This window comes from Lutjanus erythropterus, chromosome 7, assembly GCF_056507025.1.
Source record: "Lutjanus erythropterus isolate fLutEry1 chromosome 7, fLutEry1.hap2, whole genome shotgun sequence".
NCBI lineage: Eukaryota > Metazoa > Chordata > Actinopteri > Lutjaniformes > Lutjanidae > Lutjanus > Lutjanus erythropterus.
In genome coordinates, this window is record NC_139323.1 from 1,090,478 (window position 1) to 1,114,882 (window position 24,405).

General features: G+C 39.7%; 1 protein-coding gene across 1 annotated transcript in view; it reads right to left on the bottom strand.

Moving 5' to 3' along the window:
• Window positions 1-24,405, bottom strand: part of LOC146323411 (uncharacterized) — a 147,857-nt gene that overhangs the window by 33,722 nt on the left and 89,730 nt on the right. The window contains exon 12 of the mRNA XM_084722362.1: window positions 10,903-11,052. Coding sequence (XP_084578488.1) covers window positions 10,903-11,052 — 150 coding nt within the window. The remainder of the gene's footprint in view (window positions 1-10,902; window positions 11,053-24,405) is intronic.

Sequence of the window (24,405 nt, forward strand, 5' to 3'; positions counted from 1 at the left end):
AGGACCTGCGATGTGACTATTGTGCACACATACATTGCGATGACGATGCTCAAACAATATATTGTGCAGCTCTACTTCCTTTCACGTGAACGCTGCAGCTGCCATGCCCTTTGAAATTTCCATATACAGTTTTGTATATCGAGTTCCCATTAATCAGAGTTAAGAGTAATGCAGAATTTTCACCCAATTACTCATTTGACAATTTTTTGACAAATAACTGACTGTTAATAAGTCTTTAGAAATCATTATGAATCTTGTAGAAGATGTAGATGTTTATAACTGTTAAACTGAGCAAAATGTTAATTGAGTTTGGCACAAAGTGAGACAGGCAACCACTCATCATCCACAGTGTTATTTCAGAGTTGTGGGCTTTTGTTTGTAACTTTACATTGACGGACAATTGACAGTTCTAAACAGCTGATCAACTCTGTTATTGTCAATTTATAATCTTGCATGCATCCTGCACGCCTGTGGTGCTCCTGCAACCTGCCTGTCTCTGCAATGTCTGAGGAGTAGGCAAGAGGAAGCAACTCCCTCAAACCACAGATTGTGCATTAAACAGGATTTCACGGCTCCAAGTCGTCATTTGGACTGCAGTACTCATTTTTGCACACGCAATGCTACATATTACCCCTTTAAGACTTGTCTTGGGACTTTACCTGTGATTTCATAGCCAAGACATATAACTTTGACCCAACCCAGTGACAAACATTTCAGAGTTGAGGAAATGTGTTCTGTGCTCAGAGATGACAGGATCAGAATCAACGGACCTTAGCCTAACCCGCTCCATTCAAGAGGAGTTTTTTTTTTTTTTTTTTTTTTTTTTTTTCTTTACAGTTCTCAGCATTGTTTAGGCTGCTTAATCACCACACCACATGTTAATCATCCAAAATCAGAAGAACAAAACAAATTAAAAGGACAGGCAAAGGGAAAGACAACACATCATTTTTGGGTGTTTCAAATTGCAGAAGCTAATAAGTCTCATAAAGTCATGGAGGAGCTTTGGACTTTGAACAAATGCTGTGACAGGAATGATAGCTAGTGTTCCACCTTCAGATACAGAGTTAAAAAATGGAAGCAAATAGGAAGAAGAAGTCCAGAATAGTGATGTGTTTGTTTTCAGACTCTATGATGGCATGCATGTCTCAAAAGATTCACAGTGTCTGCCTTCTCTGAAACACCTTCAGCGTGATGAAATTGTGGAGAATTTGCAAAAAAAACTGACAGACTGGACAAAGAGTGCTGCTATCAGCAGGTTGTATAAATAACTTCATAATTGCAGAGTTTTCAGTGGAAAAGCTGTGTGTGTTTCTGTGGTAACAGAGCAGCCATGATGACAAGAAGAGTGGGTTTATCACACTGATGCAGATTCCACTGTCAGCAAGTTTGGAGATTGAACCCCTGCTTTCAGAGATTCATAAAAAGAAAATCTTTCATTGTAAAATCAGTAATATAAAACTAAGAGACCTGCTAAAGCCAAGGAGAGGGGAATAACAACATCTGTTGTTAGTCTTGTATTACCTGAACCTAAAGGTCTCACCACAGCAAGGTAATCGATGACTATGGGAGGAGGGGGTCTAGAAGAAGTCTTCATCATAGAGATGGAGGCCAGAATATGTGCCATAACAGATGATATGCACTGTCATTGTAACAGAGGATGTTCCCCAGACAGAGACTTCTGAGAGACTGCATGAGAAGGTACCAATACGTAATTCATTTCATTCATGTAAGGCCCAGAACACACCTATGATTAATTAAGAGACTAGATATACCCCCTTTCATCCTACATGCCTGTGTGCCATGCACCTTCAACTGTGCGCCCAAGATGCACCAGGTCAAACTTTCAATAATAGCGTCAGGTGACAGATTTTGGAAACAATAAATGAGAGGAAGACTTTTCTTGCATGTTTAGAATAAAGTTAAAGTGTTGAGAATGAAGATGAAATATTGATCTGACGACTTCTCAACATTTGCACAAAAAAATCCTGATTTATTGTTTCTTAGCTTGACACTATTATTAAAAGTTCAACTTCATTCTCAACATTTCAACTTTATATTTGAAATGCAAAATAATTAAAAAAATCTTCTTCCTCTCATTTGTTTTTTTTTTTAACTTATACATAATACTCTTTTGTAAAACAGGACTTTGTAATGATTTTGTAGTGATCTGAAACTAAAGCTCACAGAAGAAGTCAACATCTTTATCAGCTGATGGCCCATTTAGAAAACAGCTACGCTACGGCTGTTTAAAAAGATACCAAATGGTCAACTAAGACGATCAACGTGATCAAAGCAGGCGCATTTAATTTCATCATGTTATAGAAATATGCATGGAAGTGGGCAGAAAAATATTCCACCTGTTGCACTGTGATGGCAGGCGGCTGTCCTGGGGCGAGTTGCTGACTTGTTTGTTTGATGTGTGAGAAGAGCTTTTTCCTGCACTCCTCTCAGACTGTGCCTCCTGCCAAACTGCCACACCTGACACCCTGTATTAATCTAAATGCCCCTGATGAAAGCATGCAAGACTGCTGCTCATCCACCCTGATCTACAAGGATAAGGTTACAGCCCTCACAGGAGTGGACACACACAGGAGTGTGTGGTGTGTTTTCATGCTCTAACCTTAATGCTGAAAGTAAGAGATGCTGTCACAGCTGCAGCTGTCACGTTTTAAATTTTTAAATGTTTGTGTTTTCTCTGGGTTCTACAGTTTGTAATACAGACTGACTGACTAGCTAGGATCCCTAATTGTCAATTTTCAAAGGGAAACATATACATTAACAGGAGTTTCTAAATTACTTTGTTTTCTGTCTGTTAAACATGCTGTAACCTGATGAAAAAGGAAGGAGAAACTTTAACTAACATCTGTACTGTATAATATGTCAAAACTATGCTATTTATTAGTCTCATTGGTCTTTCTATCCCCACAAAGTATTTCTGCAGCAAAAAAGGATAGTTCATATTTTTTAAAGTGAGTTTTTATGAGGTACTCATCAATAGTCTACAGTGGATGGCAGTCAGTGCAGCCCCAGTTTGGAGAAGCAGCAGGAGTACCAGTGTAGGAGGCAAAGCAATGTACTGCTGTTAATTTACCACCTAAAAAAAATCAATCAATATCAGCATTATTTTGAATATTTTCACATCTTTACCTTTCTGTTGACAGTCTTTGTACCATGATGTGTGACTTTGGTGTTTTAAAGGGCTGGTTCAATGAAGTCACAATGACACAAACAAACTAACCAATCAAGGCAGCTCCAGTGTTCTGAGAGGTAAAATGAGATTTTCCAAAGGAGTCTGGTTGCTTTGGACAGAGAGACATTTAACTTGTTTAACAGCGGTTCTACACTGGAAAAGGCTGTCTGATGGCAAAGGAAAGAGGTGAAAATAGTTTAAATATAGCTTTTCCAAACCAAGGGTATGCCGACAATATTTTCATAGCTCATATCACCCCACATCAAATAATCCAAACTATCTTTTTAAGAAATCTTAGTCATAGTCTAAAATCTTTTCATCTTACTTTCGTTTGTATTTCAAAATATTCATAAAGGTGCAGCTTAATTGTGTGTGTGTGTGTGTGTGTGTGTGTGTGTGTGTGTGTGTGTGTGTGTGTAAGTTACTGAAGTATTTCCTTTCATGTGCCTCAATCCTCCTCTCATCAGATTCAGTCTCTTGCCATGACTGAAAAAAATGCAATGACTGTATGGTGAAAAAACACCATTCCAGGCAACATTTTGCTTGTTACAAATAATGACAAAAAATATTAATCATGCCATTTTGTTTTAATGTTTACATTCTTTGCTTTCATCAGACACTGTATGTGACTTTTTTAAGATCTGCACGACTTTTTGACTCAATTTACTTAAAAGATACAAGATAATTAAAATCCTCTTCACAGTGCACAAAGCAGGGTAAAAATTCCCAGTGAAAGACTGGCTGCAAGAAATGCCTGGAGGCATATTTGCCAAGAGATGTCAGTGAGCGCTGATGCACAGCCAACATTTGCAAATGCCACATTTATTGTTCTATATTTTTATCAGCAGAAATAAAATCATGGATTGAATAACAGACCGGTTTGTTCCCAGCACAGGCTGTGTTAGCATGTCTTTAAGAACAAAATGAAAAGCACAGAATTTGTCCAAGCTGGCCAACCTTCTGTATGAACATAGTTTGGAGTATGACTACAAAAATTTTCAGGACTTAAGTGTCTTAGTCTAGTCATCTCTAGACCTGGACCTAACATTTTCAAACTTTTTTTAAAGGTTAAGGAATATCCAAAAATCTTGCAGCTACATATCTACATCATTCTCAATATTTACATTTGCTAGCACGTATATCCTTTTAACCTAAATCTTTGCATAGTACTCAGTTTGGTTTGGCACTGATCTTGACTTGGTCTCAACACCATTTTTAGATATCAGTTTAAGTAATTCTGCTTGTAAACTTGACCTGACCCTACAAACTTTTGTGACACATAAAATTAATCATGTTAAACCCATCTCAAGTGTAATTCTCTTTCCACTGGGGTTCCACAGGGATCTGTGGTTGGTCCTCTCCTCTTTTCAGTATACACCACCTCTCGTGGACTTGCTTGTGGACTTACTTACTATTGCTATGCTGATCTCTGCCCATCTCTATGTATCCTTCCCACCCGATGTTCCGCTTGTCCCAGCAGGGACCTCAGCCTCAAGGATCTTTGAAATTGCATGATGGAACACCAGCAGAATTTCTTGTGATCCTAACCAGTCCTTGTGTTCCTTGGGTATCTTGATTGATGATAAATTAACCTCCATTTAACGTGTTGCATCTGTTGCTTCACACCATATGATATCAAAAAGACCAGTCCTATCTAATTAAGTATACATCTGAAATCATACTGTTGCTGTAATATTCTGTAAATGGCCCAGCACTTCAATCAACCAATGACATGTCGCTCCATTTTTAACTGCTCTTCTTTGGCTCCTTGTGGCTGCTCACATTAAATTCAAGCAATGCTTGCCACCTACCTCCCTCATTCAGATTTATGAGCATTGTCAATCACTATTAGCGGCAAATTGATGACAACCAGTGCTACTGTGATTGTGACTCTGAGGAAGAACATCTCAATCACCACTCTTCTCATGTGGTCTGTTGGTGGTTGAATGAGTTAACAAACTTGATTCTGTCAGCAGAATCCCCTTCTGTCTTCAAAAATCACTTGAAGACTCACCTCTTCTGAGAGGACTTACTTAAGGTGCTATTTTTCTCTCTCAACCCTTCTCAAAAAATAAGAAAACAAATCTGTTTCCACTTATGTGAACTTAATGCACCAGCAAGCGCTGTGACACTTGAGTCTGGTGGAATGTCTCACTGACGGTTTCTGTTTTCAAAGGGTTCTCCTTGTTCTACTGTGGCTTGGATTTTTCCTTAGTTGTGCATTGCTTTGGACGATGGACTGCCAAATTAATAAATGTAAACAAACCCCAACTCCCCCAAACTGTCAACCGATAGATTGTCCACTACTGTTTCTATTTTTATTTGGAAAACAAAGTAATAATTTCTTTCCAAGTGAAATTATACCATTAATGCCTCTATTTGTCTTGTTTCTCTTATACTGCGTCACTGAGCACCTGTGTCTCCTTGTGAAAGATCTGTTTATGACATGTAATTGTCAAGCTGCATTAATAATGATGGGAAAAAAAACCTAGTTAAAATAAATTCTTCATCTTTGAATTACACCGAAGTGCTAATTTATATAAAGTTTTTTTTTTTCTGGTCCCCATGCAGTGACATTATTTATTTATTTTGGGGAAAAGTAACTTGAGAAAGTGTACAATAAAATAGTTTGGAGTAGCTGAATTTCAGTTGACAGTCTCCATCTTATGTTCTCTGCTTTGAAACTGTAAAGGTATTAAACAGTATCTTTTGGAGATTGAACCAGTGTTATGGCCACCGCCGTTTCCGCCCCCCCCCCCCATGCTTAACCCTTTTGCCACGTAGTTCTGTTTGTATATTGCAGTGTGTGAACTCCGGCCCGTGATTGGCCTCCAGCTACGCAGGGCGTTACCTGCACCACCTACACTCTTGGTCGGCCTGTTGATTGGTGTCTCTGAATTGCCCATCCACCAATCACAGGAGTGCAGCTGGAAGGCGACGAGATTTAAGCTCAGGGAGCGTGCCAGTCAGGGCGGCTGCCTTTGCCATAGACAGCTTGCCACATGTGCCTCTCGTTGTTGTTCTGTGTTAAGTCATTCTGTATGAGGTACTCGATGAAAGGGACTGGGCCAGGGAACAGGTTCAAAAACTGACTGAAGTCGAGTCACACACTTGCTAGGATTTTGTCTTTGTATTAGATTACACTAGGCATAGGGGTGCTGTCTCGTTTGTATTTTTATTTAACCTCGACCAGGTAGATAGCTACAGGCTTCCCTTTTGGTTCTTTTCCTTTTAGCCATGGTAGGTAGTTGTTAAGCCCCATTTTGGGAGCTCTCTTTTTGTTTTATTATTTTCTTTGAGTTGAGCAGCACTCAACGGCCCTGTCGCCTGCTTAGATGCCTTTTTTTGTGTGTGTACTTGCCTCTTTAACTGCCGGTACTAATAAATAACTTTTACTTACCAATTACAACTGGTTTTATGTTCCTTCCCTTTTCCCATCACGAGCTAAGGGACGTAACAACCAGATTGAGCCAGTATCAAAGATTCTGCACGCAGTCAGTCGCAGTCTAACTACATTTGCTCATAAACTCAAATCATATGACAACAAATACAGCGTGCAGAGGTGGCAAAAGTACACACATTCTTTACTCAAGTAGAAGTACAGACATCTATGTAAAAAGTAGAGGTACTGATTCAACTGAAATGTATAAAAGAAGAAATATAAAAGTAAACAGTAGCCCTCTGAAGGACATTTCAGCCGTCTGTTTCTGTGCAAAGCTAATTGAACATCATAATATAATAAGATTAAACTTAAACCATTCTAACTTCAAATAAAATAAAATAGTGAAGAATTGTTCATTTTGTGATAAAAGCACCAAATCTGGCAGATATGTTGATAGATACATTAGGAACAAATGTGGGTATTGGGCCATCACCAACTCGTCCCCTGGTGGGAATGCCAGTCATATTTCTAATGGCTGCCAGCTGTTGGTCACACCATCCTATTCCATTGGACCCACATGCAATAATGGACATTAACCTAGATCCTAGTATCCCTGAGAACCCAAATACTCTCTGTAGCAATTTACATAATAATTGATCATGTACTTAAATTCTATTAGTCCTATATAGTGCCCTAAATAGTATTAATTGGTTGGTGGATACAGAGCAAACATTACTTGTTTTATATAAAGGTACAGAAGCACATAAGGGTGGCAAATATGTGCCAAATTTGGCACATATATAGTGTAATATATCTAGAGTAAATGTGGACATTAGGCTATTGCAGATTGGCATTATGATGCCCATGGCAGCCCGCGGTGATGACCCAAAACCTAGATTTGTTCCTAATCTGTGTATCAACACAACTGCCAAATTTGGTACTTTTATCACAAAATGAATGATTGTCATGAAATTTTGAGCTATACCACCCCTCTAAAAAAACAACTTTACTTGAAATAAAGAATTAACTTTGCTCCAAGTTGCAAATCAGTTTTCAATACCAGCAACAGAAGTTAAAACATGATCAAGAAATTCCCCCATCTCTCCAGGACTGGTAATTTTTTTTTAGTTCAGCCTCAGCAGTTCTTTGAATGAAGGTGTGCCCTTTTGGGTCTAAAAAAATCAGTCGTATAGTGATAAGAAGCTTCTTACATAAAACTGACAGATTCACTAGATGCCTTTCCTCTGTGGTTGAGTCTCCCTCTCTGTTTGTTATGTCTTTTATGACAAATTCATCTTATTATGTCTGTTGTGCCTGTGCGTGATATGCACTGATTGATACACCAATGAATCATCACGTATTATTATGAGGCAGAAAAAAAAGAAGAATATTCTCCTAAATACATTAAAACTAAAGTAATGAGCCTGTTGTTCAAAGTGTCAAAAGAGTAGAAAGTACATATATTTGTGTTAAAATGTAGGAGTTCAAGTGAAATTTGTCAAAAAAAGATCATTCTGAAGTTAATACCTGAAAACAAAGTGGTTATACTTCATTACTTCACACCTCTGGAAGTCTGTAAATAGTTGAAATGTTTTTGAACACAACATAAGTACAATAACAGCAGTAACAATGCTGGAACACACAATGACTGTAAAGAGACTTTAGTCTGTTTTCCTAGTATCAGGAGTTTTAATGTTTGATGAATACCAACTGTACTTGTTCATAAAGACAGCGCTTTCATAAATTACTGCAGTCTTGACAACAGCCTACCACAGACATGAGCTGTGTTAGTTGGACTCAGCAACATGTGGACAAAATCATCCAGATATTTTTTATGCATCTCCCAATTTTTTCCAGTTTTATCTGAAGAGTAACAGTGAAAAACTGCAAAGCCTCACAAAGCAAACTGTAGTTTTGTGATCCAAGCGACAGCACACGAGGCACTTTTATCTTTGTTATTACCCCCTTCAGCTCAACATGGCTTTAAATGCACATAGCTTCTCTAAAACAGACGCGAGGACCAAGGTTAGAACATCGGAGGTTGAAGCATGTGCTCCTAACAGATGCTTTTTGATAACAATTTATAAAAATCCACTAGGGGGCAATGTTGGTCTATGAAAGCCACAGTTCTGGCAAGCAGAGAGAGCAGAATACCTGTCACTGAGGTTGTCTTAGTCATGTGGGTCACAAGAGCTCTGCCTTTTAAAGAGATGAACAATGAGCAGTGATCGGTAGGGGGGAAAGAATAACACAGAAATAAAAAATCATGCCGAGCAATCAGAATGAGAAATGGTTGTTCTGCAAATCAGTGAAGGAGGATTTAATGGAAAGGGGAAGCCTGAGCCAGAGAGCTATTACAATTCAAAGATGCTTTGAAATAATTACATATTCAGTACAAGAGCTGTTAATTGTGCGCATACACACAATTCTCTCCTGATATATCATCACCGTCACCTCGGTATCAATGGAATAGCATACTGTACAATTCTGATGACAAAAAGCTAACTTGGTATGAAAAATGACAATGTGGTGCTGTTTTATGGTCTTAGAATGAGAGTAGACAATGTAATAGTATAAAAAAAGCTCCATGCCTGCCAAATTATTTAAGGGCTGAGCTGATGTCAATGGATGTTACTTGACAATATGTAATTCTATCTCAGATAACAGATGACAGTAGCAAAGCAGAAGAGCTGCTTTGATAGTTTGTCATTTTGGTTTTTTTTAAGGTGTGGCTCTTCAGTACATTCTTGTCTAAACCTACAGTATACACCACCTATTATTGAGTCTGGCTCTAGAGCTGCCACAATTTCAGACCAAGCAAGTGAGTAGACCTTGGCTTGAGTTCTTCTTGAACTATCAAACCTGAAATTTAGTACTTCAGAATCTCAGATTCATGGAAAAATGTTTAAATCCACAGCTCTACACCAGCTGAGGAGTCTACAGCTGCACACAAGGTTAAAAGCTTTTAAAAATTGCCACATTTCATGTGGATTTCCAGTCACTGTTGATGGTAAATGTAGTCAATAAAAGCAATACATTCCTTGAGTGCTTAGTAACCTAAACACCCACATTGCTGTGTATCACCACCCTACCCTATAGTTTCTACTCTGTTGGCCAAAATGTAGAGTTAGGTGACAAACATAGCATACCTTTTGGCTACCCAGAGCCAAAGACAAGAAATCTACACTGAAAGAGCCAGTTATTCTTCCTTAACACCAATGGCATCACCACTGGGTGTTGTAGGAACAACAGATTTCGCAGCAGGAGGACTCTCTTGGTGAATATAGCACATGTATCTATTGCATGTCTGTCCATCCTGGGATGGGGATCCCTCCTGTGTGGATCTCCCTGAGGATCAGAGGAGAGCGGTTCCTTACTTTTTCAAGGGTACACAGGACAGTTGTCGCACACATAGAGATCATAAAGCACCCTGGGGCAAAATGTGGTTCCTGACATTGGACTATACAAACAAACTTTGTATTGAAGAACTGATTGCTTCAATTGACGACATTGACTGGATATCCAAATGAAATATGACAAAATTTCCCTTTAATAATTTTGTAATGAGATTCAGCTGAGGACCTCTGTGTCAGAGGAAGCTTCTAAGAATGTTCTTTGGATTTTCTACTAAGAAAAAGCTTTACAGCTGTGTTCTACGCAACCCAATATCAACGGTTTGGCTTGGTTCCCACCATGTAAGGATTGTTCTCATCATCCACAAAGTGTCCTCTGGAGCAAATTTTACTCACTACTTTATTTTAGTTAATTTGATCGGGTAATAGCAAAGCCCTCTGAGCATCTGCACTAAATAATTGCACTGAGACATTTACAGTAAAATCTTGGCCTTCAATCAAAAAATTGTGGTGGGGTTCATTAAAGTAAGTAAAAATGTAATTCAAAGTGACTGCAGGAGAACACCCTGATATACCATTAGACACACAAGAAGACAAACTGAAGTAAACTGGACTCTGGCTGCAGCTCACATTTATTTCAATGTCTTCTAACATAGAAAATATTGCAGTATACTATTGAAATTAATTCTTCTATGAATCTACTACAGCAAGGATTACAGAAAGTTCCATCATACTTAGCTAAAGTAAAATGAATCAAAAGGAATCAGGTTTTTTACCTCAGGCCTAGAGAGAGGACAAACTATATAAATGTCCACTACATGGCAGAATAAGATGTGCCTGACCTTAATGACAGAAAATATGTTTAGGCAGTAAGAACTTACATGCTACTGCAGGAGGTCTGTGGCCAAATGACCGTTGGTCCATATGACACATAAGACACAAAACAGGACAAGAGAGCATTTAGAGTAAAGACTTACTCCTCTAGTGAGATGTTGGAGTACAGCAGTGGGGAGACAGTGGAGTGAGGACCAGACAGGCTACTGGAGTCAGGCTGGGTTGTCATCTCAGCTGCCATCTGCCTCTCTGGTAACGATGTCTGGGGGACGATTTCCAACACTGCCCAGCACCTGAAACACACACGGATCCACACAAAGTTAATAAAGGTAGACGAATATTACTAAAATATGGATACAAGCATGTCATTTATTGGAGCACATATACCTCCACTCATATTAGGCATTGTCAACTCCAAATAATTAACATCACCAACTCAGGCACCCACATCAGGCTATGGACATAGCTTTAAAACCTGTTTGTACCTGACTATTATAGAGCAGATATTTGTTTTTAATAATTCAAACACTTACAACTTAAACACTTATTTGATACTATATATTCAGCCACTAATGGAGTCCTGCTGAAAATATTTATTTCTGAAACATTTTTTAAATATTATTTCCTTGCAAAATATGCAGCTCACTATAGATATGGTTATTGGATTTATGTGTTTCCAAGGGCAAAATACTGGACAGGATTTAACAACACAAACCAAAAAAACAATGGCTGCCTATAATTCCTACGTAACTTTCAGCTTCTGGTACTTTAATTAATTGAAAATGCCTGTCACAAAAAGCTGCTGTTCTGTGTCTAATCATGTTGCAGAGGATTAGATGTTTTATGAACAGGCAGCATGAGAGGCTAAAGCATTAATGACTGCCCTGTGTTCACATGAAGATACCATGAGTCAATGGAGCCCATGGGTGCTTTTCATTATGTTAATGTAATGTCTCATCACCTCCCTCCCTCTCTTTCTTGTGTCTTAGCTCCTCCCAGCGAGGATGAGAGAAAGAGATGTGAGGAACAGACACAAGGATGGAGGAGCTGAAGCTGCAAACAGTCCCACAGCATCAGTCTTGAGCAACATCAGTTACTTAGATGCAGCATTTATACACAGGCTTTTGGAGTTATGTATTACGTGTAATGAAGCTATTTAATCAGGATACAAAAAAAGATAGAAAAAAAGATGTAATCGGATTAAAGATATATTGGTAATAATGGATTACAATTTTATAGTAAGATATAAAATAAGCAACAACATACAATCATGCCACTTGTCTCTGGAAATGCTGTCATTATTTTGTCTTTAATTTCTAAGATATTAATATAAACATTCATTTGTAACAGGTGTGTATTGGACCCACTTGCAGCACACAGGCACAGAGTGACCTCTATTGTAACACAGGCAAAACAGGAACACAGGCAACAGTTCATTCTTCAGGCACAAAGCCCACACACTGTCTCTGAGTTTTAGGCTCAGGGAGTGAATTGAGCCGAACCCGGAAGCAGGACTGAGGGCCCGCAAACCTGAACAGTTCAGTTTGTTAGTTGGCAAAGGTAACTGAGAAGGGCTTGCAGGGGACAGGGTCAATGAGGCAAAGGGTCTGGAACCAGGGGAGCAGGCATACAAGGCAGCGGAGCTGACGAGGCACGAGCAGGCGGAAGGTCAGAGCCAGGAAGAGAAATCGGAACCAGGTGAGTCGTCAGAACAGGCAGACAAGCCGTAGAGGGATGAGCAGGAGGTGAGTTGAAGCCAGGCGAGGGATCGAGGAGCCGGCAGGTAGGTACACACACACACACACACACACACACACACACACACACACACAGAGGGCCGTGTATCGCCTCTCACCAACAGTCTCTGAGCCACGCAGACAATAGGTAAACGGGGAGGAACTCACGCTGAAGCATCGTCATTAGGAAACACAGCACAGGCAGAAAGAGGCTGTGTTTATCAGGAGACAGACAATGCAGGCAGGTCAGAGGCAGGCAGAGTCAGCAACAGATGATCAGGCAGGAAAGGAACACTGGATGTCTTGGATGTGAGCAAAGAACAATCTGCCAATGAGTGAGGCAGCTGGAGAGGCTTATATACTGGGCTGACTGGCTGATGTGCAGCAGCTGTGGCAGCAGGTGAGCGGAGTGGGGTGATCAGGTGGGAGTGGCTGGCAGGTAGAGTGAGGCAGCGGTGAGATGAGTGAAAAAATAGTTGGAGAGCAGGGGAGCACAATGCAGACTGACATCATTCACACATAACAACAGAAGGAATAGCTGGATGACAACATAAAACACAGTAGTATGTAGTAGTAACCAAAATTAAATTTCATTACTTTGATACCTGGGTATCAACCTTGCAGGGGTTACTTTAAATACATCACACCAGTTGATAATAGACTACCATGTAGGACAAGGGTGGGCAATTATTTTTCCTAAGGGGCCACATGAGAAGCCCTGATTGTTGCAGAGGTCCGCATAAATTTCTGTCACACTGTACCTCAATTTTATCGTTAAGATTAAATATAGAAAACATACTGTACACTTACTCTTAGTCTTCAGTATTTATTATATTGAAAATCATTCCAAACAGCATCTTATTAAGAACATTAAATCATGCAAGAGTCTTTGAAAATACTGTACAGGTAATCTAAAGCAGCACACCAGGGATGCTGTGGATACAACCCATCCTGTATACCTGTTTTATCTTTGGCAAGAATGTTGAGCAACAAAACAAACCTAATGGGAAAAAATCCAAAACAGTACAATATCTCCTGTCCTGACCTATAAACACAGGTGTAGGTTACTGTGTGGATGTTAATGCCAAAAACACAAAAATCTTGACAAAAGATAATACTGTTTTCCACACAGCAACGTTTGTTCCAAACTAAGCACACAGCCTTATTGCTGACCTCCGAGAAAAAAATACTTAACAGTCCATGACTTATTACACACTCGACATTCAGCATCAACCTCATGCTTTTTCGTGCTCATTTGGTGACTCCAGCGTATTCCTCCATCAACTGCATTCCACGAACAAAATGAAAATCCCCATTCATTCATTCATTCATTCATCAACCTGCCGTGGGCGCGTCTCAGTCATGTCAGCAGAAGATGCAGCGACCGCAAACATCACTCACGTCAAACAATTGTGACAGGGGGAAGCGCACTCACCCCACACAAGCATTTCAAAATAGAAGCCGATTTAGATAATTTCATTCGTCTCTTTAGCCTCTTAAATAAAATGGTGTGGTCTTCAACCTCACGGGCTAGATAGAACCATCATGCAGGCCAGATCTAGCCTGCAGGCCATACAATGCCCAGGTCTGGTGTAGGATACACCTGTTTCCTCACTCTAAGCTCCTCCAAATGTCTCCTCTCTCATCATCTTGAGATAAATCTAAGGAAATGGAAGCTCTTCCATGATGGCATAGGAGGAGCAAATTCCAGGTCATGGGAGGAGAGCAGATGCAAGGAAGCTAAAGTTAGCATAAGAAAGGCTAACTATAAACCATCCCATAATTTCCAGAAGATGTCATATCTAATTTTAGCTAAAAATCCTTTATGGAAGAAGCAGACTTAAATAACTTTCATGGTGTGCAAAAAGAAGAATTAAAAACAATGGGTAGATTTCTACTAAATGGTTTGAGACTAGTTGCCAGAGCTTGAGCTTCAGGATCTTAAGAGGAACTTTTCCTGTCCTGTCACAAGGCTTGTTTAGTCACCACCATGCTGCACGAATCAATATTTTTGTGTAAGGATGGATGCAAATATAGTGTGTAATATAAAAGTGATGAACCAACAAAAGATCATCATCCAACTCTGCAGTGCCCTTCAGGACTGTTGAGTGTCTCTGTCTTTCAGCTTAATGTTGTGGTTTTATGACACATAGCTTCATCACTCTCATCAGGAACGTTTCCAAAAGCAGGAGGCAAAAGCTCTGATAACCCCCCTATACACTACCCACAAAGCACCAAACAGGAGACGGGCAGTGTTAGTGAACTGCTGGTCATCAAAGTAGAGAACTTAGTGCTTTAACAGCACTTTTAACGTCTAGCTGCCACTGCATGGTCAGTACTGTTTTGCTGGTGTTAACTGTAAATGATTTGTAATGTTAGCATGTTGTTAGTGGGGCAGTGTTAGTGCTATTAAGTTTGTTTCCACACCTGTACTTCACCTGACCATCTTCTTGTTTAAACAAACCAGACTCAGATAATTTGGACTTAATTTTATGGATGTGTTCCTGGACTGTACTAAGTATGAGAAAGGTAGAGGAGGGATGTATTTGAAAGAAAGAAAAAGACCAATCCTTGTAAAATATTTAGTGAGCTTTGTTTGCTATTTGATTATGACATGTATCTCATCAGAAAGATAAACAATTTATGCAAGTTTAATGTTTCCTATAGTAGGAGAAGCTACAATATATGGTAGTTGTACTGGGGCACTCTTTTCACTTCCTGAGACTTTTCAGGAGTCATAGAGATATGGCAGCCTCCCTTCCAAGTCTGGTTTTAAACATTCCCTTTTTGAGAATGAGACTACCTCTGAGCCTGACATGGAAACAGAGACTTGCTACTTTTACAGTCTCACAAGGACACTATCATGAATTAATTACACATTTATCAGCAAGACTGAGCCATACTAAGCTGAAATGCAGCAAAGCCTTAGTTCTGGCAGAGCACTGAATCATAAAGCATGCTCAAACTGGAAAATAAGGCGCTCATCAGAAACTGACAATGTCTCAGTGTTGATGATGATTTCATTTGTAACATAACGCTGCTGCAGCTGGTTACATTGTTTTCACCCACCTGCTGGATAGTTACTTGTTCTGTTAATCTACTCCACATGTGTCAAACTCAAGGCCCGCGATTCAATTATATACAGCCCGCGAGCTAATTTCATGTGTCTATTATGAATGGCCCGTCGGTAAATAGCACTCCCACCACTCATACTACAAGTCCCACAATGCACTCCGTCAGCTGCCGCGCAACTCGAGAAATAAATCAGCTTGCAGTTGCGAAGACGCGAGCTTCTGTCAAACGACAATGTAAACAGGTTTGTCTATTTAGGCAACTGACTCAGTGCAAAGAAACACAAGTATATGAGGAGGGAGATGAACTGCAGCTCCACCTGAAACCAGGTAAAAATAAAAATAAGACTGACCCACAGCAGAGAGAGAGAGAGAAAGAGAGAGCGTGTCGATATGGACAGATGTGGACAGAAAACTTTTTATGATCATAAATCATAATATTAATGTACACTTATGTGGTGCGCGATTTTTTTTTTTACTCCAAGTCTGATTTATGTACCTTTAAATACTTAATTGCTGCATTATTGTAAGTCATGATGAAGAGTCCAGACTCTGTCATCTTCATCTCCTCAGTGTGTGTCAGTGTGCAGTTTAACCTTTTCCTAAAATACAGCTGGTTCTGTGGTGTTACATTTTAAATCTGAAGCCTGCAGTTCGCCATAGAAGCTACAGTTGACTTTTCTGTTGAAGTTCTCAGTGCGTTTTGGCCTTAATGTTAAATTGAGCAGGTCAATATGTTCATCTGTACCTGATGGGCTGATGGGTTTGTAATATTATTATATGAGCATATTTTTATGCCAGATTCAGTGCCATTGAGGGTTTGCATGATTAAAATGTGCGATATCTTGTGTGCAGACAAAAAGCAAGCATTTTCAAATGTAACCCCCACCTGGATATGTGAACTTAAATATTCTGAGCTGAAATATTCTCGTTTTCTTTTGTTATTGTTGAAAAAAATATATTTTAAATCTTATTTATTTTTTTTATTGAGGAAAATGTTGTTGCAGTCTGGCTGTTAAAATTCATATTTCTGAATAAAACATAGTCAGTTTAAGACAGTTTAATAAATGTTAATCCTGTTTGGCCCGCGACTTAGACTGTGTTTTAAATTTTGGCCCTTTCTGTGTTTGAGTTTGACACCCCTGATCTACTCCCTCCAACCCCACAGCCTCCTCTTGTTCTAGTTTCTTTTTACCATATTAGACACTGGCATCTATTTTCTTGTGTATTATTTGCATGCCATCTCTCAATGCTGTGTGTCTGCTGGGGTCTGTACTGCATGATCCTTGAGGTTTATTGAGCTCCTGCTGGATCGTTTGCTGCTGGATTCTTAAGGGCAGAATTTCCAAAGCCTTTGCAGAAAAAAAAAATATTTGACTGTGTAACTTAAGTGGTTTGCTTCAATAACATGTAGAATTTAAACTGTTTTAGCTTGTTTTTTTTCTCTAATGTCAGTTACCTTTCAACCTTCACAATAGTGTCAAATTTTAGGGCCCTGTTTTAATTGTGCAATGACCAGAGCAAAGTGGTAGGTACATTTTCTAATTTTGATCATGTATGTGCAGCAGGGCAAAGTGCAACATGGCTGAGTGAAGTGGAATGTAGATCGGAGGGTGGGGTAATTAATAAATATACTCTCAGCTAGGCATATAACTGCTGTCATAGCTCTGAAACAGCTGAGACAATCACAGTGATGCATGACAACAGCAGCTCGACAAATGGAAAGACGCTTCATCATGGAAATCACATTGTTGTCTGGAAAGTACAGAGTGCCATGACATGAACACACAGAATCTGCAGCCATAGGCAGATGCTGTGGCTTTTATTACAATTAATTTGGACATTGGTGATAGAAATGAATATTAAACAATGTCATTAATGTTAAATGACTGTATTGATACTTACATTTCAATTCAACTGGATTTATCACCATAAATGGACATTTATCATAATTGATGTGTGAACACTGTTTGCACAGTTATAACTGAACCATCTGATGTGTGAGGAAGTCTTATTTGCACATGATGTGATCAAGGTAAAATAAGTGAACAGCTCATTGTGATTGTCTGTTTACTTTGTCTGATATCTACTATAACTTTTATCATGATGATTTTTTTCAGACTACAAAGATGGCAGAGGTGGCATGTTCAATGTGTGCTAACAAGACAGTACTGCATTAAAATCACTGTGACAAGCAAGGTAACGTTTATGCTGTCAAGTTACTCTAATTTCCCCCTTAGCCCCAGGCAACCATTTACTGTGCATCTGGTAACCGTTTGATGAAGTGTCAATCTAAAAACAAAGGTTTTTCTCCAACAGTTGAGTTTCTGAACAATTGGCTGATAATTTCACTTCAAAATGCAGAGCTGTAGCAACAATATAATGTATTATAACAGCTGTTGCCAAAATAAACCTTGAATATTAAAACATGTTTTGAGGTGTTTAAAGGAATTTTGCTATTTCAGGGTGATAGGGCACATTTTAATGTCATGTCTCTCATCTCAAAAATCTGTTTTTTTACACAGGTGAGACTTTTTGCTGTCCAGAATACAATCTAGCAATTGTAAACTGTGAACTGAATGTGGTAAATGTGCAGTATTAATTTGTCATCATCATTGTCACATGTGCTACCAGTCAGCAGATCAGACACATACAGGGAGAAAGAAACAGAGAAAGGCAGGGCAAGCCCCAGTGTGTGTTCATTAATTATACCAGAGAGTGTGTGTGTGTGTGTGCGTGCGTGCGTGCGTGTGTGTGTGTGTGTGTGTGTGTGTGTGTGTGTGTGTGTGTGTGTGTGTGTGTGTGTGCACATGTGTGTATGTGTGTGAAAATAGAAAAGAGATGGGGGAAAGGGAAAACCAAGGTGAGCGGATAAAAGTAGTTTGTGACTAAAAACTAAAATAGTAATCTGAAAATGGTAAAATGAGAAATAACCTTCTCCTAATCATAGGCACACTGTGATTCTGTGTGAAACACTGTTTACGTACTCAAATCTCAAATTCATTTAATCAGGAACAGCCATGGACCAAAAGAGAAAAACAAGCTTTTTGTATGTCCCTAATTGCGTAACCTCTACATAACCAGCAGGAAAATCACTTATGTCAAGTCTAGACTTAAAGATTAGATCATCGTTAAGTATGGTTTTAGAAATAGCTGCTTATACACTGTGTTCTGCCCAAGTCATACTGAGGATCAAAATCTGTTTGATATTTAAGTCTGTTTGATAAATGAGGTACACCTGTCTCAACAAAGAGAGATTTATGGATCAGGGCAAACTGATCTTTAAGAGATCTGCCTTGCAAGAAAGCAGTTTGCATTGTGGTTTACAACCCTACATTATCTTGAAACCACACATATCTCAACATATCTGCTACAACATTTAGATGATTTGTCTTTAACAAATCCTATATCAGCAATGAAAAGTTGTAAAAAGCAGAGTCTTGCGAGAGGAGTCTTCATGTCTCATGGACTGTGTGATGAAACTGTTTTGTTAACTACTGTTTCCAAGGTCTCAATTTTTAAGCAAGCATTTTTAAGAGCTCAGAAAAATCCTGAGGAAAATGTTGTGATACAAACAAAATCTCTGCAACAGCTACTAAATGGATCTTGTGATAAGACTGCTCTGCAGAGTACTGTTTCTATGAACTTACAATCTCATCTAGATTGACACTACTGCAACACATAGATAATGATGGATTTCACCAGCTTTTGGTTTTGAGTCTCTCAGTGGAAGATGTTCATGCTGGATTCCTCAAAGGATGGAGTCTCACACAGCACAAGAATACTGATACTGATACTGTTTCTATCAACTGCTATGGCAAATGTGCTTTTATTATCAGCTCAGATATGTGTATTATGAGAGACGATCATGTCTGACCAGCAGGCCTCCAACAGGGATTTCCCCTTGGATTGTCAAAATGTTCAAGTATGGTGGAAATCAGCCTGATAATCCTTCAGGGTACAGCTAGTCTTTGAAGGTTTTTCCAAAAACAAAAGCAAAAGAGTGGGAAGCAGAGGATGAATCACAAGTTCTTTGTTCGAAACCAAAGGCCATAAAGTTAGGCTGCAGGGAGAGAGAGAGTGAAAGCGAGTCATGGACAAGAACGTTTTCTCCTCTCTCTGCAGCGATGGCTGTTGGTCTCTTTGAATCGGCAGTGCAGACTGCAGCTCTGAGAGATTTATCCATTCATTTGTTGTGGCTACGCTCGAATGCACCCAACAACACACCATTTCTATTTTATTCTACTAGTCTTTCACTCTGCCGGGTGGCTCAACAGAATTATGTCCCCAACAATAATTATCAATCAAAATTATGGTCTAAAAAATGGAGGCAGAGGAAATTGCTTACCAGAACGTCAAGCAGGGAACAGGACCCAAAAAAGAAGTAGTGTGATCAGAGAAAGAGAGAGAGGTGAGAGAAAGCAACTCAAGAAAGAAGATTTGCATCTGTGCAGTGTAAGTCTTGAAGATTTTAGTCAACTTATAGTAACAAACTATGCCACACTTTAAGCCTTTTGAAGAACAAATAACGGCAATTCAAACTTTTCAGTTCAGTTATTCCATCATAGTTTTGAGCTATTAGATAATATGAAGTGTTTATAATCTCCGGCAGCCAACAAAAAGGGAGCCAGTGGAAAGATGTGACAGAAAGAAAGCAATAAGTCTTTCAAATGAATGCTTGAATGCTTTACTTTTTATTAGCTGCAAACAGGCTCTAAAACCCTATAGTCTTGAAAACATCATATTTTAAGTTTGTGGACAGTTGGATTGATTAAAATAGATGTGTATCTGTTCCATCAAATGCATGTGAGACGGACGACTGAAAAATACGGCTTCAACACCTCCTATGTAGACACACTGTCAGCCTGCACAGTGTTTCAAAGATGGATGATAACTCTTTTATGTTATTCTTGTTGGGATTCATACTGTTAATCGACTCTGGGTTGAACCTCACCTCCTTCCAAATCCACACACTGAAAATGTTCAAGACCAGGGTATGGTTGAACATAAAGAATGTGCCTGAAGGACATTTCTATAGCTGCTACAGATGTCCACGTTCGAAGTTGGGGAGAAAAACTTGTGTCAGTGTGACAGATATGGCCTCATGCCATTGTTCTAACCACCCATCATTCCGAAGCCCCAATAGTCAAAAAAATGTCCCTTTGGACCAAAAGCCAACTGTATTTGTCCCGCATCTTCCTCATCTTGTAGTAACACACTAATTCTAACAGCTGCAGATCAACTGGCATTTGTTTTTGGGATAATGGATTATTGGACAGGCTGTTAGACAAATGGACTTCCAGTCCAGTGGGACATTTTTCAGACTATTGGGCATTCCCCATGGAGATGAATGAGACGCCACGATTTTTTAAATGGGAACGACAGTAATTTCTTGTTAAAAGCTACACAGTTTTTCAATTGGCTGTACACACAAAAAGTGATGGAAGTAGCAGAGTAGAGCATAAGTAAGAAGTTTAAATCCCTCCTGCCTCCGTTCTTAAGTCTGCATACCTGGCCAACCGCTGCATGAAGTGGGCATGCCTAATGGATTGTTGGTTTAGGAAAATTACAGAAATTGTTGGATGCAGCCCCAGTTTTGACATTGGAAAGGTTTTCAGAGAGACAGAGGTTTTCAAAATCTGTTCAATGATATGAAACGTACTTAATTTGAAGCAGAATGGTCCCTTATTGCACACATTGTCAAGCAACTCGTGTTGAGGCACAAATATGAGCCACATTAAAGGGGGTGTGCTCTAATTACTGCATCTACTTGTGAAGTGGCAGGGTAGCAGAATTAGCGGGCATTGCTGATGCCTTTATTGTTGTGTTACACACAAACTGTGACCCTAAAAAGTCAGCAAAGACAGAGTCTATGGATCATATGGATGGATCTGTATATAAGACACGTGAACCATAAGGAATACTTGGGCCTGTCTTGTTTTGTTGCCTAGAGGGATAGGGTGAGATGGAAGCTAGCTCCTCACTACGAAGGGCATCTGCTGGAAAGAAGCATGAGGACTCTGCAGCAAGTGAAATTTGTCTTTCTGAGAAGCTCCTCTTCTCACTTCTCTTGAAGGCTGATGTTTGTATGACTGATAACAGCTGGTCAGGGATAGATGCCTAGCCGGTAGGTATGTGGCCTTGCTCATTTCCCTTTCAGCAGCACAAATGTCTTCAGATAAAGAAGCACAAAGAAAGGAGTTCCCTGCAACACCTTCCTGACACAACAGGACGGTGGCCGGAGGGTGACAGTGCTTAGTCAAACTTGCCAGACCCCAACCATAGTTAGAGTTGTGACTCTTTGTGTGTCTTTATGAAATAGTGCTGAAACCTTGGTGAAGTAATGACTATTTTATCAAGTTGCACCATGGCTACCGTTGTTGTGACTAATTCTGTTCATGGCAAAAAGCTGCAGAATACCGATTTGCAACTGTATACGGCACAAATTCCCATGTTAAACTTCACCAAAGTGGAAATTTTGCAAAAGAAGCAGCCACTGAGGATGATAATTCCATTAAAATTGAAAACTGTTGTAAATGCTGAGGTGAATGAGCCCTCAGTTTGGGAAAAGTAATCTCAGTGGCACTAATGCCAGATCACCAAGAGGACATGACAGTGAAAACATGGCAGACAATCCCAAAACATGGGAATAATACGATCTGGCTGAACGCAAAAGAAGCATACTGGGTGGGGACCTGCAGTACAGGGTGATGAAACACAGAAGACAAGACTTCCCTAATAAATAAATAAATAGTAAATATAGTTACTATGAGGAATACAAAGCATGATACTGCCTGACCATAGATACACCTGTTCAGTTTTGCAGGTCAGCAGCCTTTGCATCTACCACAACAAGCCAAAAGAACTGTGGTGTGGATTTTTCTTTAGAGTGGCCAGTGAAAGTGGATGCAGTGGCTAGCGTAGACCACAGTTCATCAATGTTGCATGTCAATCAGATGAAAAGTTAAATACGTGGAGCAGGGGTCGCGTTAACCGAATATTTTCCGTCATTGACCGGTTTTTTAAAACGGTGACGGAAAAATCTGAAGGTCATCTGTCATTTTGACAGGTTGCAATTCACAGCCCTGACCACTTAGTGGCGAGTGAGCATATTAATTAGCTATTAGGTTCGTTCGAGATGAACTGCGCCTCGCCTGGAGAGACGAGATCAGGCGGCCGCAGCAGGAGGTGGAGACAAAAAGCTGCAGTCAAGTCGGACAGTTTTCAACAGACTTAACGAGAGAGTAGAGGAAGAGACACGAACATCCTGTTAGATCACCTGTAGGTCACCTGTAGTCTGCAGGTCATGATCATAGCTGAAGAAATAAAGTGCGTTCTTGATCGCTGATTGAAGTAAAAATAGAAGAGATCCTCCTTTTGACGCTTGTAACATCTGTTCTTTTATCTGCCTTGTAAAGCACTAAACTGTTCTTTTGATAAATCATATATATAACCTTTATTATTATCAGACACCTAATATCTGCTTGCTGACAGATTAAAACTTCATTGCACAACAGAAGATTGATATGTCCAGCATTAAATATTACAATTACACAGAAAATTTGTATTTTATACAACACGTGGTGTTTGTTGTCAAAATTAAGAGCCAATCAGAGCCTGTCAGCTTGTCAATCAGGTGACAGCCAGGCGTTTGCAGTCGGTGGAGAGCAGCTGCAGCATCTGGCTCTACAAACTGCGGCCGCCTCGATCTCGTGAGGTTATCGTTGCCCACATGTGCATGACGTCAGTGCAAGTCGGGATCAAGTCGGACACAAATCTAACCGGCATGCACTATGCGGCGATCACCGCTGATCAATTCTGCGCAGACCTGGATCATCTCAAACGCACCTAGTGTCACGGCAGCTGAGTGTCAGCAGCTGAAGTTTCTTCAAAAAGCCCAGTGGTGTTGATATAAGAGGTACGGTGTGGATTCTCTGTTCAGCTTGTTCGGACTGAATATTAATTAAAAATGACTGAAAAGTAAATGCTATTGAATATGTAATTATGATCATTTTAAAAATTAAAGTGACGGGTAAAAACAGATAATGACGGGATTTTTATGAGCCTGTCAGTCAAAATGACAGACAATGAAAAAGTCTAGCGCAACCTCTGACGTGGAGCCTTGTTAAAGGGTGGAATCCATGTGAAAGACAACACTTAGTTGACCCATCCATTTACTTAACTGAGAGTATAAGTATACTTTGGGTTTATGCAGTGCATGTGTTGACCAAAGGGCTCTGTGAATGTGTATGAGAGAAAGTGAAGCCTGTTTACAGAGCATTGAAATCACTCTGAAATGTTATCATGGATCAATAAATGGAGCTCCCTTGTGAAAAAACGTACCATTATATAGCATTGCTTTGCCACGAAACACTGCTTTCAGAAGCTGGTGTGTAGGTTGGACACAAAAGAAAAAAAGGCAGCCTGAAGCTCATAAATCTCAGAGAAGTATCCCAGAGGAGAGAGAGACTTATAGTGTGGAGCTGCTGTAAGTTGTTTTGCCAGAAGCTGATCAGTAAAGTACACCAAAGGTCAGACAAAGCCAATTGTTGGGTATAGCTCAGTGAAATCTGTCATGGGTGTGCAAAGATGATCTCATGCAGTAAAACACCAGTTTTACTTGAGTTTTCTTGAGTTTAAAATGTGCTTTCCTGTTAATTTTATATTTTTACATTCTGGTCCTTTGACAACATCTAAATTTCTCCTGTTGAGAATCTGACAGAAACAAGGCCGCTAATCCACACAAGCCAGCCATACCCACACTCTTGTTGGTGAAATTCCGATCCCTTGACAATAAAATGGGCCTTATTAGACTGCGGAGAGCCTCCCAACGAGATGT